The sequence below is a fragment of the Anomaloglossus baeobatrachus genome, chromosome 6 (assembly GCF_048569485.1).
Source record: "Anomaloglossus baeobatrachus isolate aAnoBae1 chromosome 6, aAnoBae1.hap1, whole genome shotgun sequence".
Lineage (NCBI taxonomy): Eukaryota > Metazoa > Chordata > Amphibia > Anura > Aromobatidae > Anomaloglossus > Anomaloglossus baeobatrachus.
Genome location: NC_134358.1, coordinates 290,817,528 through 290,833,340, shown reverse-complemented (window position 1 = coordinate 290,833,340; position 15,813 = coordinate 290,817,528). Strand labels below are relative to the sequence as shown.

Sequence of the window (15,813 nt, the reverse complement as noted above, 5' to 3'; positions counted from 1 at the left end):
GAACATTCCTGCAAGAAAAACTCATCACTCAACTGAGAGCCTACCATTGATGGAAAATATGTTAATGTTGTCACTAAAGGAAAGAGGAAGTTAACGCAGGCGATACACCTTAGTTACCACTTCGGTCGACTGGATCCTCTTCTCTGGTGCCTGCCAGAGATGACATCCCCAGTAGGCCCTCTTCTAACAGCTGTGAGGATTTCTTGGCCGCTGCTAGTACCTCACCTTCTGATTCAGCTACCAGGGACTCCATCACCTGTTCCATCTCCTCTGGTTCTGGAAAGAGGTCCTCCACATGGGTTTTTTCAACCTCCATGATGCTCTTTTTGGAGGCCTCTACAAAGGGGCTACCCTCCATCTTTCTCTTCTTCTGGCTTGTACCAAAGGAGACAAGAACTGGAAACTCCTCCACAGTGAAGATTGCAGTAGGTGGAGAAATGTTGAGGTCTACCACAACCACGGTCTGCAGAGGTAGATTGGCCTTCAGGGGAGAAGGGGATACCTACTGAGGAGTAGGGGAAGGAAGAGGAGGTGGAATCCTTAGTAGGGGTGGCCAAGATGAGGAGGGTTTGGCTGGAAGTGGCGATGGTCCACTTATCCTCCTTCTGTGAGCTTTGTAACCCCTGGGGCCATAGCTGGAGCCTTGGTTGCTGTGTCCTTGACCACCTTAGCCGCTGTGACATTGGTCGTCGAGGCCTTAACTGCCGGAGTTCGTATCTTCGCCGCCATCGATGGCCAGTATCTCTCATGCTTTGGACAGTACTTCTACAGGTGACCTGCCAATCCACATAGATTGCAGGTCATCTTCACAAATGTCACCTTCTGGAGATCTTCTCTTCATAGTTGTTTGCAATACCTGGTGCTGAGGTATCAGGCTAGCAGCTGCAAGCCACACAACATGGGCCTGTGAGCCACATGTAGGTCCCAAGCCACAGATTAGTGGCTGTTGCATTAGGGCTAGCCATTTGAGATAGCCAGCCCTAGCTTTCTTCTTCCTGATGGTGTGCTTATTTGCATACCCTTTTCCCATGAAACTCTGTCTGGCCTATAAGTCTGCCTAAAGTAGTTGGCAATGTCCACAAAAAGAACCAGTACTCCCTAGAAAGTTGTAATATGTACCATTTCTCATACTCACCCTTCAATAGAAAATTGTCTGCTATGATACATTTATTGATGCCAAATGGAGATGAGTGGATCTTTAGAAATCTGAATTTGTCAACTTCGCCAAATTCTCTCAGACATGTTGTTTCAATATAACCAATAACCAGTGAATCTGGGCATGTCAACCAACTCTTCTCACAAACTGCCAGTCCAGCGCATGGCTGTGCTCCACTAGCAGACACTAGTGTCTGTTAACCAGGTGTGATAATCCGCTCAATAAACAGACAGACCATGTGAAATCATAGCTGCAGGGGATTATGGAGAATGCTGGCTATATATTTGCACAAAGTGTTGATAGCCCATTCTCTGCTGCTTTACCAGTGTGTGGTAGTGGTGCCCGAGCATTTTTATTTTTTTTTTATGCGATCCTTGCAAATTAAATCTGAAAATGTTCAAATGAGCCTGGATCTGAGAATTTTAGGAAATTCACTTCTTAAATCGATCTTACACAGATCAACCTTCTCATCTCTATTGGCAAATACTCAATAAATTTGATTTCATAGATTTGTCATGGAATATCCTGTGACATTAGGTTAAATTTCAAAAATGACATGGGAATGCCTGGATGTCCCTTGGATAGGGCAGCTTGGGGACTCAGTGGTTAGCACTTGTTGCTTTGTGTCCTGGGTTCAAATCCCACCAAGGACATCTGCAAGTCTTGTTTGTGTGGGTTTCCTCTGGGTACTCCGGTTTGCTCTTACACTCCAAAACACATACTGGTAGGGAATTTTAGATTGTGGATAGAGTGATGAAAATGTATGTGGAATGTGATGGCGCTATACAAGTAAAATCAAATATGTTCCGCATAGACTCTAGTCACTTCTAACAACCTCATTATTGTGTATACCACATTTGTATGTACACTGTTTTAGGCAAGCTGCCTGGTTAGGACAGGTATGCAGTATGTGTAGAGCTGTTACAGTGTGTCAGGGGTCAAGGTTTGGTACATTTTGTACTCTTTCTCATGCAGGCATACTTATTGTCACATTTATGGCATAGCGGAGGAGTAAATGATAGGACAAATACAGACACTGATTTATGATACATACAAGAAATAATGTCAATCAAAGATAACAGATGAATGCTTTGCTTTATAATTGATGGACGAGGAAGTAGAACTTGTTTTGCAGAGTGGCAGCATGTATTAAACTATATAGACGTCTTCTACGCTTAAGAAGTATGCTCAAAATACAGTGGGACAAGGCTTGATGGCACTCATTCAGTGCCCACTGACTTCTCCAGGTCAGAGGCCCCTTAAGAGATGATCACATTTTCTACAATGCCCCTCCTCAGACGGGGAAATGTTACTATGGATACAGAGCGCATGTAAAGCATGGCAGTAGTGTTCATTATATCCCAGCCTCTTCATTTCACTGGCTAAGGTCATTCTACAGCTTGTTCTTCATGTAAATGTAAGTCAGGGGACAAACTCAACACCAGATGCTGCCAGCTCCTTAGTATTCAGGAGAAAGTAATGTGTTGGTTGGATTTGTACATACAAGTCCTGCAATACTGGGAAGGCGGTAGGTAAGGTGATGTGGGGCTCAGTCATTGCATCTGATCGGTGTGAGCTGGAAACTCTCCATGTATTGTGATATTCTGGAAAACATGACACATTGTGTATACATATTCATGGAATTATTTATTTATTGGGTGACGTCTACATCTGGGCTAAGAAAATAATATTTACAGGAGATTTTATTTACGTATATCAAAGATTATTATTATCTGTGTATCTTGTTCCATTTTTGAATCGTGTCAATGAAAAGTTAAAAATTCTGAATTCTCAATGAAACACAGTTATTATAGTCTTTATTTCTTTCCTTCTTTCTTTTTGTTTCCTTCTTTCTTTTTCTACCCTATTTTCTTATTTGACTTCATTTTTTCTTTCTTTCTGTCTTTCAATCTTTCTTTTTGTGTTTTTAATTTCTCCTTCCCTTCCTTCCTTCCTTCCTTCCTTCCTTCCTTCCTTCCTTCCTTCCTTCCTTCCTTCCTTCCTTCCTTCCTTCCTTCCTTCCTTCCTTCCTTCCATCTTTCTTTTTCTCTTTTTTGTTTCATTGTTTATATCGTTAAAATGAATTAATTTTTAAGAAACCTATGTCAGCAAAATATAAGATCTATAGCATTACCATTTGTGAATAAATATTACTTATTTGACAGAATAGTGAAAATCAGGTCTTTTTCCTTTTTTAACTTTTTTTAAGTTTTGTCTAATCATGTGATTGCTCTTGTGCTGGTGAATTCTCCTGTCCTTTTTCAGTCTCCCAATTATGTTTTAATTTTACTCTTGCAATAAATTGGCATACTTTAATATCGAACAATAATGATCATTATGTTTTCTTTATCTGCATTAATGTGCCATTTTACCTGCACTTTTTTTTGCAGATGCCAGACCAGTTTGACCAGTCAGTGGTCCTCAACCAGTTGAGGTATTCAGGAATGCTTGAAACGGTCAGAATTCGCAGAGCTGGCTTTCCCGTCAGAAGACCTTTCCATGATTTTTATTTCAGGTGAGCATGTTGCATTTCTTGTATGTATACCCCTACTTCATGTGTTGTATAGTGTAGGCAATATTGTAGGTGTTTATGTAGCCGATACCATGAAGATTTAGTATAGTATTACTGGCATTCATGTATGTTTTGAACGTGTGAGGTCATGTACACACTTGTTTTTAGCAGATTCTAAGATACTTATGTGGCCAAGAACTCTAGTAAGTCATTGATCTCAATATCAACAGATGTCTGACATGCAATCTGCACCAGACAAGCATGGTCTGCTTTTCCCTTGGTGGGGAGTTGTTGCTGGAGGCTGCGCTATTGACCATAAGACAAAGCTGAGTGGGCGAAAAGTGCATATATGTTAGCTATACACTTGACAGCTGCTGGCTATAGAGTTCAATGGCCTCCTTATTTCTGGCATAATTTTTTGTTTGCCCCCTGCCTAGAAATGAGACAAGGTGACAATTCTTCATGTGGGTAGTCTCTTCATGTATACTCAATTGCAACCTATATGGATATGTACATCTTCCGACTCCATTGCTGTAAATGGAAATTAATCTTCTTATCCCGATTAGTTATTGATTGCCAATTTTCTTCAAGGTATAAAGTTCTAATGAAAAATCTGAGCCTTCCTGATGATTTGAAAGGCAAGTGTGAGACGTTACTCCATCTTCATGACACGACAGATACTGAATGGCAGCTTGGGAAGACCAAGGTAATAGGCTCCCCTTTGTATTTATAAGAAACGGTAGCAAGCCATCAGCGTGACAGTAATTTATTGCTGTGGGGTATGGATGGTTCAATAAATCATAGGCTGCTACTTTGTTAACACTTTAGGATTCAGTATAATATCTCTGCTCACTGTGAGCCAGAAATCCTACTAAACTAGTCTAACCGTACATCACATCAGAGTATAAAGGAGCACTTTCTGATAGTGCAGGTGTTTGCCCAAGGCAATATTCTTGTTTATATAGCAGGGTGACATAGAGAACACAGGAAAAGCAGATCACATCTCATCCTGAATAGTATAGACAAGTGTCACTTCTGATTCATGTGTACATACCACGTATTGATCGCAGGCATATCACCCTTTCAGATTTAGTATGGCCTTAGATGTTCACATTTTGCATGATATATCCATAAGTAAGAATTGTTCCCTATAGCATTACCTCCGTGCACTATTATATGAGAGCAATTCTAATGAATGCACGACAATTATGCAAGACAATCAACAAGACAATTATGCAAATTAGACCACAAAGGAGGTGGAAATTAACAAACTTATGCCCAAAATGTGGGGACAATCCTGAGTCGGGTTTAAATGTCTTGAACTTGGAGTTGTAAACATTGGTAAGTATGACAGCAAGCACCATTACTTACATTTCAGGAAGTATGAAAAGAATACTAAATCGGTCCAAGTAATCAATATACTAATTTTTGATACTACACCAAACTTTGAGTGTGCAGAAGAGAAAAATGCATCTAGGCTGCTGAGAAACAAATGTTTGTATATTTTGTGCATGTCCAGGTTTTTTTGCGCGAGTCTTTGGAGCAAAAATTGGAAAAGCAGCGTGAAGTAGAGGTTTTCAAGGCAGCCTTGATAATACAATCACACATCATGGGCTTTGTGGCAAGGTAGGCATAAGATGTCCTCTTAAAGGTATAAAATTGGTCCTGTATGACTTTACCTGGATCGTGTTCATTGAATTACTGTATATGAAATAATGAAGTGAATATTGATTGGATAAATTGTTATTGCTTACTTACATAGGGCCGCTGTATTCCTCAGCGTTGTACAGACATTGTCAGCAATGTTTTTATTGGGACTCCTAGGTTCAACTCAGCATGCATATGGAGTGAGGGAGGAAACCCACTCAAACATAAGGAGAACATGCAAACTCTTTGCCGATGTTGTCCTTGGTGTGATTTGAGCCGAGGAGTGCTGTGACGCCATAATGCCAGCCATCATGCTGCCAATAGGATATTTATGAAATTATAGATCTAGATGTTGGCTATATACAGGGGGAAAACAAGGTGTAGACAGAATAGATAAAGACCAAGTGTTACTGTAAGAGGAGATGTGATTTATAGATTTAAAAAAAGAAACAATAGGAGGCAATTTAATCAATGAAGTCAAGCTGAACCTCAGGAACCAAGAGCAGTATGTCGCAGCCTGAAAGGAATGTTCTACTTGGTGTAAGTTAAAGCCCTTACAATTGTGAATGGGTTCAATGATAATTTACACATAGTAATAGGCCACATAGTAAGCTGGCACACACTTTAGATAGAAATTGGTTGATAGGTGGACAACCTTAAGGGGTACTTTGCTTGTTGTGACATCGCTACTGCGATATCGTCGGTGTCAAATCGAAAGTGATACACATCCGGTGCTGGTAACGACGTCGCAATGTGTAAAGCCTAGATGCGCCGATAAACTATCACAAAAGCGTCGAAAATCGGTGATCTGTGTACGATGTTGTTCCTCGTTCCTGCGGCAGCACACATCGCTGTGTGTGAAGCCGCAGAAGCGAGGAACATCTCCTTACCTGCCTCCACTGGCTATGCGGAAGGAAGGAGGTGGGCGGGATGTTTACGTCCCGCTCATCTCCGCCCCTCTTCTTCTATTGGCCGCCTGCCGTGTGACGTCGCTGTGACGCCGCATGACCAGCCCCCTTAGAAAGGAGGCGGATCACCGGCCAGAGCGACGTCGCAGGGCAGGTAAGTGCGTGTGAAGCTGCCGTAGTGATAATGCTCGCTACGGCAGCTATCACAAGATATCGCATGTGCGATGGGGGTGGGTACTATCGCGCTCGGTATCGGTAGCATCGGCTAGCGATGTCGCAGCGTGCAAAGTACCCCTTAAAGTGGACCAAGCACCAGGATTTTCATATATAAACTAAAGCCAGTGTTATACTGGTACTATCATGCCGATTCTATACATACCATTTCTTCAGAGATTGGATGTATACTTTCTGAAATATAGGCAAGTAAAGTTTGTGAAATGCACTGTTATTTGATGGGAGCAGCAATGGAATATCTAATAGGTGACTTGGGTTTTGCTAGTTCTTCCCGCCCCTGTCTACCTGCCTGTCCTTCCTACCTCCTTCCACCCCTGTAATAACAGAGATAGGAGGAGGAAGAACAGGCAGGCAGACAGGGGCGGGAAGAACTATCAAAACCCGATCCACCTATTAGATATTCCATTGCGCCTCTCATCAAATAACAGTCCATGTCACAAACTTTACTTGTCTGTATTTCAGAAAGTATACATCCGATCTCACAACTAAAGGTATGTATAGAATCAACATGCTAGCGCCAGTATAGCACTGACTTTAGTTTATATATGAAAATTCTAGTGGTTGGTCCTCTTTAAACGTATCATTGTTCGATGAATTAATTTCTCAATGGCACAGACATACATTCATATTTTAGTACTTATTCTGTGTCATAGTATATCAGACTGGCCGTACATGTGTTATAACTCTGGGTGAAAGACAGACAATCTTTTGGGGGCCATTCTGGTAGCTTTTAAAAAAGATCCTGGACCAGTGACATTGGACAAAAGTTCCATGCAAAGTTTAACACTGCTTACTTGTTTCTAGACAATGCTTGCCTTTCATTTATCATCTAAAGCAACTGTTCATTGATAAGTTTGATCCCATGAATGATTATTTTTGTTGAAACTATCTGTTTTGGTCAGCTTTATACAATTGGGTCTGGCCACCTTAACTTCTAGATGACAATAATTCAGATTTCTCTGTAGTCAAAAGTAAAACTACAATACAAATTTACCTGCAAACTTATGTAAAGCCTCACCAAATTCATCATAAAGTACTGTTTGTTTCTGACATATAAAAATAAATACATTTTGGTCCAATTTGTTAAAAAAATATATATTATACTTAAGATTCAACAGATTAACTCGAGGTAACTTTACTCTCTTTTGATGACATCTGAAATTAGCAAGGAACCCCATAAACTGTCAACGCAAGATTAGTATTAAATATCCCATCATTTTCATGGGTCGGGAGAAATCTCTTAAATGCCGTACATTTGTTAATAAATGATACAGTATTTATATAATGTAATTAAATAAGAGAATGGTTAGTTATGTCCATATCTCCTCTGATTACCGTTACTGTGAGTAATTACTTGTGTATTTGGTGTTAATATCAAGTTAAATCAGATTATCCTTTCCAGAACAATATCAGAGTTATCCTAAGAGGATTATGTCTAAATAGTCACTCTCATAAATCTTTTTATCTTTCTATTTGCAAATCATGAGCAATAATAGTATTAGAAATAGCGCCCTGATACTGCTAATATTACTGGCTAACAAAGTGTCATACATTATGTATTAAATCCAGACCAATGGCAGGCATCTGTTTACTTTTGTGTCTTCTCAAAGTCAATAGTAGCCGGTTCAATAGCTGTTTGCATAATGAGGTAAGCCCTTTTCATGTGCATATGAGTCCTGGCGGTACATATAGGCCAATATGTCACCCCGAAAAGGCATCCTGCTGGGTGTAATTACTTTTTCTGTAAGCATGGCATATATCAGAGCTCACTCTGCCTCTTCCAAAACACTAATCATGCCAGGAGAACTAAAGATAGGGCTGTGTTTAACATCAGCTTAGCCTGGATTCAGACTCTTCGAGGAGCAGCATGCTCCCCACTGTGGGTGTAATTTATATAGCGGCTGTGACACCTTGACACTTGCAGCAAACGAGATGCATAAATAGGATGGATTATTTCTTATCGATTTGTGCAACACGCTTCTCTCCTTTCTCCCTATAGAAAGCAGTACAGAAAGGTGCTTCACTGCATTGTTATTATCCAGAAGAACTACCGGGCTTTCCTGTGGAGGACAAAGTTTCTACGTCTTAGAAAAGCAGCTGTGACCTTCCAGAAGCAGCTGCGTGGGCAAATAGCCCGCCGTACATTCAGACAGCTCCGGGAACAGAAACGGAAAGAAGAAGAAGAGAAGAAAAGAAGAGAGGAAGAAGAGAGGAGGCGGATAGAGGAGGAAGAAAGGCTGAGGAAGGAGGCAGAAAGGAAGAAGAAAGAAGAGGAAGAAAGACTAAGAAAAGAAGCAGAAGAAAGGTATGGGATATAGAATAAGTGGGAAAAATAAAGGGATTTACATTATATGGTATGTGTCTGCAGTCATTGTTTAATGAGAGCTATGTCTAATGACACACTACAGCACTCAATCTTATACACTGCTTGATCTATATATATATATATGTGTGTGTGTGTGTGTATATATATGTATATATATGTATGTGTGTGTATATATGCGTGTGTGCGTGTGTGTATATGTATACTGCATATTAATAATAGATAGGTTTTACAAATATATATATATATATATATATATATATAAAAACGCGCACACAGACACACACACATATATATAATGTCAATAAGGTAGCCGATATATTGGTGAATGTGTGATTCATTGTTCTGTGAGGTTGGTGAGTGATTATTACAGTCATTGCATATAGTAAATTATATTGCATTATTATAGTTGCTCATATTGGAAATCAGCAACTGTGTATATAGTGGATGCCAACAATTTAATAACTGATCTGAAGTCATTTCATACATGCTTTCATACTGTATTTTAATCTGTCTGTGGCGGCAAGAAGATCCTTCTTTGCATAAGCTGGGTTGTAAAATCAATGAAAGATCATTGTGTATGCATCGGGTGTAACACTGAAAAATGCATCTACTAATCTTGAGTATCCTTTTACAGAGAAAGACAAAGACGAGAGGCAGAACTACTGGCTAAGCAGGTAAGCAATTAACTGATAAACAAAGGTCTGCTTTCCTGAACCTATAGGATGTCATGTTCCTGAGAGGTATTAGTAATACGCCAAGAACAAACTACTAGGGAGCTGAGATTGTGAGCCCCAATAGGGACAACTATGACTATGTAAAGCACTGTAGACTGTGACCGGACCACAAGGGCAGGGCCCTCTCCTTTCTGTAAAAGTCTCTCATTGTTAGTTTGTTCATTGTCATTTATATTTGTAATTTTGTTTGTAAACCTCGTCTACATGTACTGCACCATGGAGTCAATGGTGCTCTAAAAAGAAATAATAATAATAATAATAATGATAATAATGTGTTGGAATATAATAGCACTACAGTATATAAGTGAGAAAAAGAAATAATAAGCAATAATAATATAAAGTAATCATATCAAACAACATAAAATGTAAATTAGATTATAGTTTATTATATATATTAGTCATTATACAAGAGCTTATAGAGACCAATTGCAGTATCCCAGCTAATACAAATCTCCTACTTGTGTATAATCTCTGATCAGAGCTCAAGCTTTTAGTATTGCTAGTGTCCTGTTCATTCATTTTTGTGGTTTACATTGATGGACACTGACATGCATCTGCTCACTGCAGAGATCTACGGGACATCTGATTTATTATCATCCCATAAACACTGTAGCCAAAATTGACACTCAGCCGAAAGTAATCTTGGCTTGACCTTTAAGACGATATGTGATACATTCCTAAGCAACAGGAGAAAATGCATAGCAACCAAGCCTCTAAGCTAATATTTGTGTTACACAGACAGACATAAGACGCAATATATATTGGTAGATCGCCCATTGTGTCCTTCTACCATTATAGTTATTTTTTACTTTATTGAATGATGTTGACTGTATTTGGCTGATAGTGAAATTGTGCTATATGGCTTTATCATAGCGCTATCTAAGGAAGGAGAGAGTTTTTGTATTCATTGCATAAAGTAATAGTTTAATAACAATATATTAAATCCTTAGAAATAATTTGTACATGGAATCTCTACAATTTTCAAGAGCTGTTTCCAGTTTTTGAATAAAAATGTTATTTCTAGTGGATACAAAAACACATTATAACCATGCGATGACGGTGCTTGAATGATTTGCAGCTATATTACAGCTATCAGAGCTCCCTGTTACAAGAACATCGCATGATCAGAACAAACTAACTTAAGAATCCCTGGAAGCAAAGAATAAAGCTTCCCATTCAGTGGCTGCAAGATATGGAGATCTGGAAACTTAATGGGCAGCCAACATTAGAAAATAACCTATTAACATAACTCCATGCTGCGGCTACATGATAATTACAATGGTGTTTGTAACTAAGCTATGTGTGTAGTAGTTTTTCTATCGTTATAAAGTAAAAACGTGCCTCCATCAGTGGAAAACTGTTACCCCAAGTTACCGGTGCAGTACGGTATCCTGGCCGAGTCACTGAGTCATGGCTTCCCTCTGATTGGTTGCTCCAGTCACATCAGCACCGACATGTCTGAAGTCCAGCATAATACAGGCTGATACAGCTCCTTCATGCGCAGAAGACCTAAGGTGTGTACACCTTAGCCTAACCAAACTCTCTGTAAATGATAGGAGCATTCTCAGCCTGGATCATGCAAGTGTGCGCTGGATAGCAAAGACGTTGGTGCTGATGTCACCAGACTGGAGTGATCAGTCACAGGTAATGGGCTCTACAGTATATCAGACTGCCCCACTAAGTATAACAACTACACACATAGTTTAACTACAAACATCATTGTAATCATCATGTAATTGCTTGTAGGAGCATGGCGTTAGCTTAAAAGGGTTGCCTGGGACTTTAAGAATGATGATCTATCATTAGGATAGGTCATCAATGTTTAATCGGTGAAGGTGCGATACCCAGCACCCTACCAATCAGCTTTCCCTGTGCCGCACCCAGCCAGTACTACTTGGTTGTGGAGCTGCACAGCCCTGTCAACTGTATAGTGGTCATGGCTGGGTAGTGTATATGTGCCCCCTATTCACATCAATAGGGGCGGATGTGCAGGACCTGGCTATGGCAAATCTCAGATGTCAGCTGCACTTTAATCTTTATATACTTAAAGCCAGACAGGAAGTTCTTGTTTCCCTAACCATGGGTAGTATGAATCAGACACACTGTCTGCTGTGAGGATTTGCCCGGGTCATATCCTCGAAATCACTAAGGTTGACAAATCTCCGGGCCCGGATGGCATACACCCCAGAGTACTACAGGAATTGAGTTCTGTGATAGATAGACCATTATTTTTAATCTTCTCAGATTCCTTAATAACAGGGTCGGTACCGCAGGACTGGCGCATAGCAAATGTGGTGCCAATATTCAAAAAGGGGACAAAAACTGAGCCGGGAAATTATAGGCCGGTAAGTTTAACCTCTACGGTTGGTAAAATCCTTGAGGGTTTCTTGAGAGATGCTATATTGGAGTATCTCAAGAAAAATAACCTTATGACAGAGTATCAACATGGGTTTATGAGGGATCGATCCTGTCAAACTAATTTGATCAGCTTCTATGAAGAGGTAAGTTCAAGTCTGGACCAGGGAAATGCAGTGGATGTTGTGTATATGGACTTTTCAAAAGCTTTTGATACGGTGCCACACAAAAGGTTGGTACATAAAATGAGAATAATGGGGATAGGGGAAAATATGTGTAACTGGGTTAAAAACTGGCTAAGTGATAGGAAACAAAGGGTGGTTATTAATGGTACGTACTCGGACTGGGTCTCAGTTCATAGTGGGGTACCACAGGGGTCAGTATTGGGCCCACTTCTTTTCAACATATTTATAAATGACCTTGTTGGGGGCATGCGGAGTAGAATTTCAATATTTGCAGATGATACTAAACTCTGCAGGGTAATCAATACAGAGGAGGATAATTTTATATTACAGGGAGATTTATGTAAATTGGAGGATTGGGCTGAGAAGTGGCAATTGAAGTTTAATGTAGATAAATGTAAGGTCATGCACTTGGGTAGAGGAAATAACATTTATGATTATGTACTTAATCGTAGAACACTGGGTAAAACAGACACAGAAAAAGACTTGGGTGTATTGGTGGATGGTAAACTTCACTTTAGTGGACAGTGTCAGGCAGCTGCTGCCAGGGCTAATAAAATAATGGGATGTATTAAAAGAGGTATAAGTGTTCATGAAAAAAATATAGTTCTACCTCTGTACAAGTCACTAGTGCGACCACACTTAGAATACTGTGTACAATTCTGGTCACCGATATATAAGAAGGACATAGCTGAACTAGAGAGGGTGCAGAGAAGAGCCACCAAGATTATTAGAGGAATGGGTGGGCTGCAATACCAAGACAGGTTATTAAACTTGGGGTTATTTAGTTTGGAAAAACGAAGGCTTAGGGGGGATCTAATCACAATGTATAAATATATGAGGGGACAGTACAGAGACCTTTCCAAAGATCTTTTTACACCAAGGCCTGCGACTGGAACACGGGGGCATCCACTACGTCTTGAGGAAAGAAGGTTTAATCATAATCACAGACGAGGATTCTTTACTGTACGAGCAGTGAGACTATGGAACTCTCTGCCACATGATGTTGTAATGAGTGATTCACTACTAACATTTAAGCAGAGCCTGGACGCCTTTCTTGAAAAATGTAATATTACCAGTTATGTATATTAGATTTTATGACAGGGTATTGATCCAGGGAACTAGTCTGATTGCCGGATGTGGAGTCAGGAAGGAAATTTTTTCCCCATTGGAACTTGTTTGCCACATTGGGGTTTTTTTGCCTTCCTCTGGATCAACATGTTAGGCTACAGGTTGAACTAGATGGACTTAGAGTCTCCCTTCAACCTTAAAAACTATGATACTATGATACTATGATATCCGGAAATGGGGTCACGTAGCTGCAGGTATGAGATGCGAATCCGACTAGAAGATGGCGAATCCTCACAGCATACAGTGCGTGAGATGGGAGGATTCATAAGTCTGCAATCAGATAGAGTGATAGAGTGGCACAGAGAGAGACTGCAGACATGTGGATTTAGACCGGACAACCCCTTTCCCTTTGTGTGGCTTCCGCACACCTCTTTCGCTATGACCCCCACAGCGTTATATAGTTATGTAGGTTTCACTTTGGGTCCTCCGCTGATGGAGGGCCGCAGCGTATACCTGAAGATAAGTCAACCCTACAAGTTTTTTTTTTTTTTTTTTATATTTATGCTTATGCAAAAGAATAGTTCAACCTTCACCATCCTTGTCTAAATGTATCAAGACCAAACCTGTGTGTCCCAGTTCAGTTGATATGAGAGAAGCAAATATATTTTCATATGTTCTCATTTTATATGATTTATGATATAATTGATCTAATTCCAGACTATAGTTACAATATATAAATGATAAGTAATTTGTTAGAAGCCACAAATTTTAAGCCTTGTCCTTTCTGTCACATTTGGCTATAGCTGCTGTGCTGGTGAGATCTAGTCTTATCTTGTTATCAGTTGACCTGTGCCTTGTTTACTTGCCATCAATTGTGCTCATGTTCTGTCTTGCGGTCTGTTTCATATTTCAATCAAGCTGTTTGTTTTGCTAACGTGCATTTTTTTCCCATTTGTGGTTAAGAAGTTATCATGGTAGGACAGAATTTCGCCCTGTAGTTTCATTGTGTGAACATTGCTTAACGATTTGAATTCAATACAAAAATATAAATATTTGATATTCGCTTTTATATTGAGTCTAACGTTTTCAACCATTCAACTTTAGGCTGAAGAAGTAAAGAAACAGAAAGAACTTGCTGCCATGTTGGAAGCCGAAAAGGAGAATAAGAAAAGTCGAGAAGTAGAAAAACAAAAGGAAAACAGACAAGTGGAAGAAATTCTCAGATTAGAGAAAGAAATTGATGACTTGCAACGCATTAAGGAAAAACAAGAATTATCCTTAACAGAAGCATCTTTACAGCGGCTGCAACAACTCCGCGACGATGAGCTAAAACGCCTAGAAGAAGAGGCCTGCAAAGCAGCCCAGGAGTTTCTGGAGTCCTTGAACTTTGATGAGATTGATGAATGTGTTAAGAATATTGAAATGTCCTTATCTGTAAGTGACGTATTTCCAGAGGATATCAAATGTATTGCCAGCTCCGAAAAACCCACTTTTAACTTTAGCCAACCTTATCCTGAAGAGGAGGTCGATGAGGGCTTTGAAGCTGATGATGATGCATTTAAGGACTCGCCAAATCCAAGCGAACATGGTCACTCTGACCAAAGAACTAGTGGTATTAGAACAAGTGATGACTCTTCAGAAGAAGACCCTTACATGAATTATACTCTAGGACCAGCTGAAGCTGGGCCAAACAATATATTAATTCCTCCTGGACAAGATTCAAAAATTGCAAAAAAAGTTCCTGGGGGAGAGTCTACATACTGTGTACCAGAAAAGCAACCGGATTGCCTTCAGGGTCTTGAAACCCTCATTATTCCTGATGGAGATTATGACTATGACCAGGATGATTACCAAGGTGGGGCAATCACCTCTGGAAGCAGTGTGACATTCTCTAACTCCCACAGCAGCCAGTGGTCTCCAGATTATCAGTGCTCCATAGGAACATACAACAGTTCATCGGCCTACAGATTTAGCTCCGAAGGAGCTCAGTCATCAGTAAGTTTCACTTACAGTATGTTCCTTTACGTCTACTACTAATATTTTCTCCACAGTTCTGTACATGGGAGATGTTTTATAGAAAGTCAGGTTGGTATGATAAAATATTTAGATTAATATACTATGATTTTTATTCAGATGTTTGCGAGAATTCTTGATTGCAGTAACAATTGTCAGACTTTAAACACTTAGCACTTGGGCAGCCATTTTTCAGAAAAATTATAAGATGTATGCTCTTGTAAATTTTATATGAAAAAATGTCAAACGGATATGGCGTTGAGAGTAATCAGTGAAGCCAATAAGATTTATTATCTAAGGGACTGATGGGGACCAAGTACACAGCCAAACTATCTTCTACCATCTCATAAACAATTAATAAAGTGGTGGTGCCAATGTGGGACCATTGCTTCATTTAAATTGGAGACTGCAGACCCCTTTCCTGGGATTTAAAGGGGACCACTACTTATCTTTCGTTCTCGGAGACTTAACGTGATCATGTATCACAAGTGAATACTAAATAACACCACATTTGTCCGGTAGGGTCAATGAGGAATATTGTCTGATAAGCCCTCTTCGTATAGACCCATAAGTGAAATTTTTACATAAACAAGCAACCAATCTATATCATTTAGACAGATAAAAATAGATCCATAGGAGAGACTAACTACACAAAGGTGCAAATCATACATCATT

The 15,813-nt window shown here is 39.8% G+C and overlaps 1 protein-coding gene across 1 annotated transcript in view; it reads left to right on the top strand.

Annotated features, from left to right (window-relative positions):
* The window catches only part of MYO10 (myosin X), a 348,533-nt gene that overhangs the window by 284,480 nt on the left and 48,240 nt on the right, over positions 1–15,813 (top strand). Inside the window, exons 20-25 of the mRNA XM_075314877.1 lie at positions 3,547–3,671; positions 4,260–4,374; positions 5,188–5,294; positions 8,457–8,762; positions 9,418–9,457; positions 14,230–15,120. Coding sequence (XP_075170992.1) covers positions 3,547–3,671; positions 4,260–4,374; positions 5,188–5,294; positions 8,457–8,762; positions 9,418–9,457; positions 14,230–15,120 — 1,584 coding nt within the window. The remainder of the gene's footprint in view (positions 1–3,546; positions 3,672–4,259; positions 4,375–5,187; positions 5,295–8,456; positions 8,763–9,417; positions 9,458–14,229; positions 15,121–15,813) is intronic.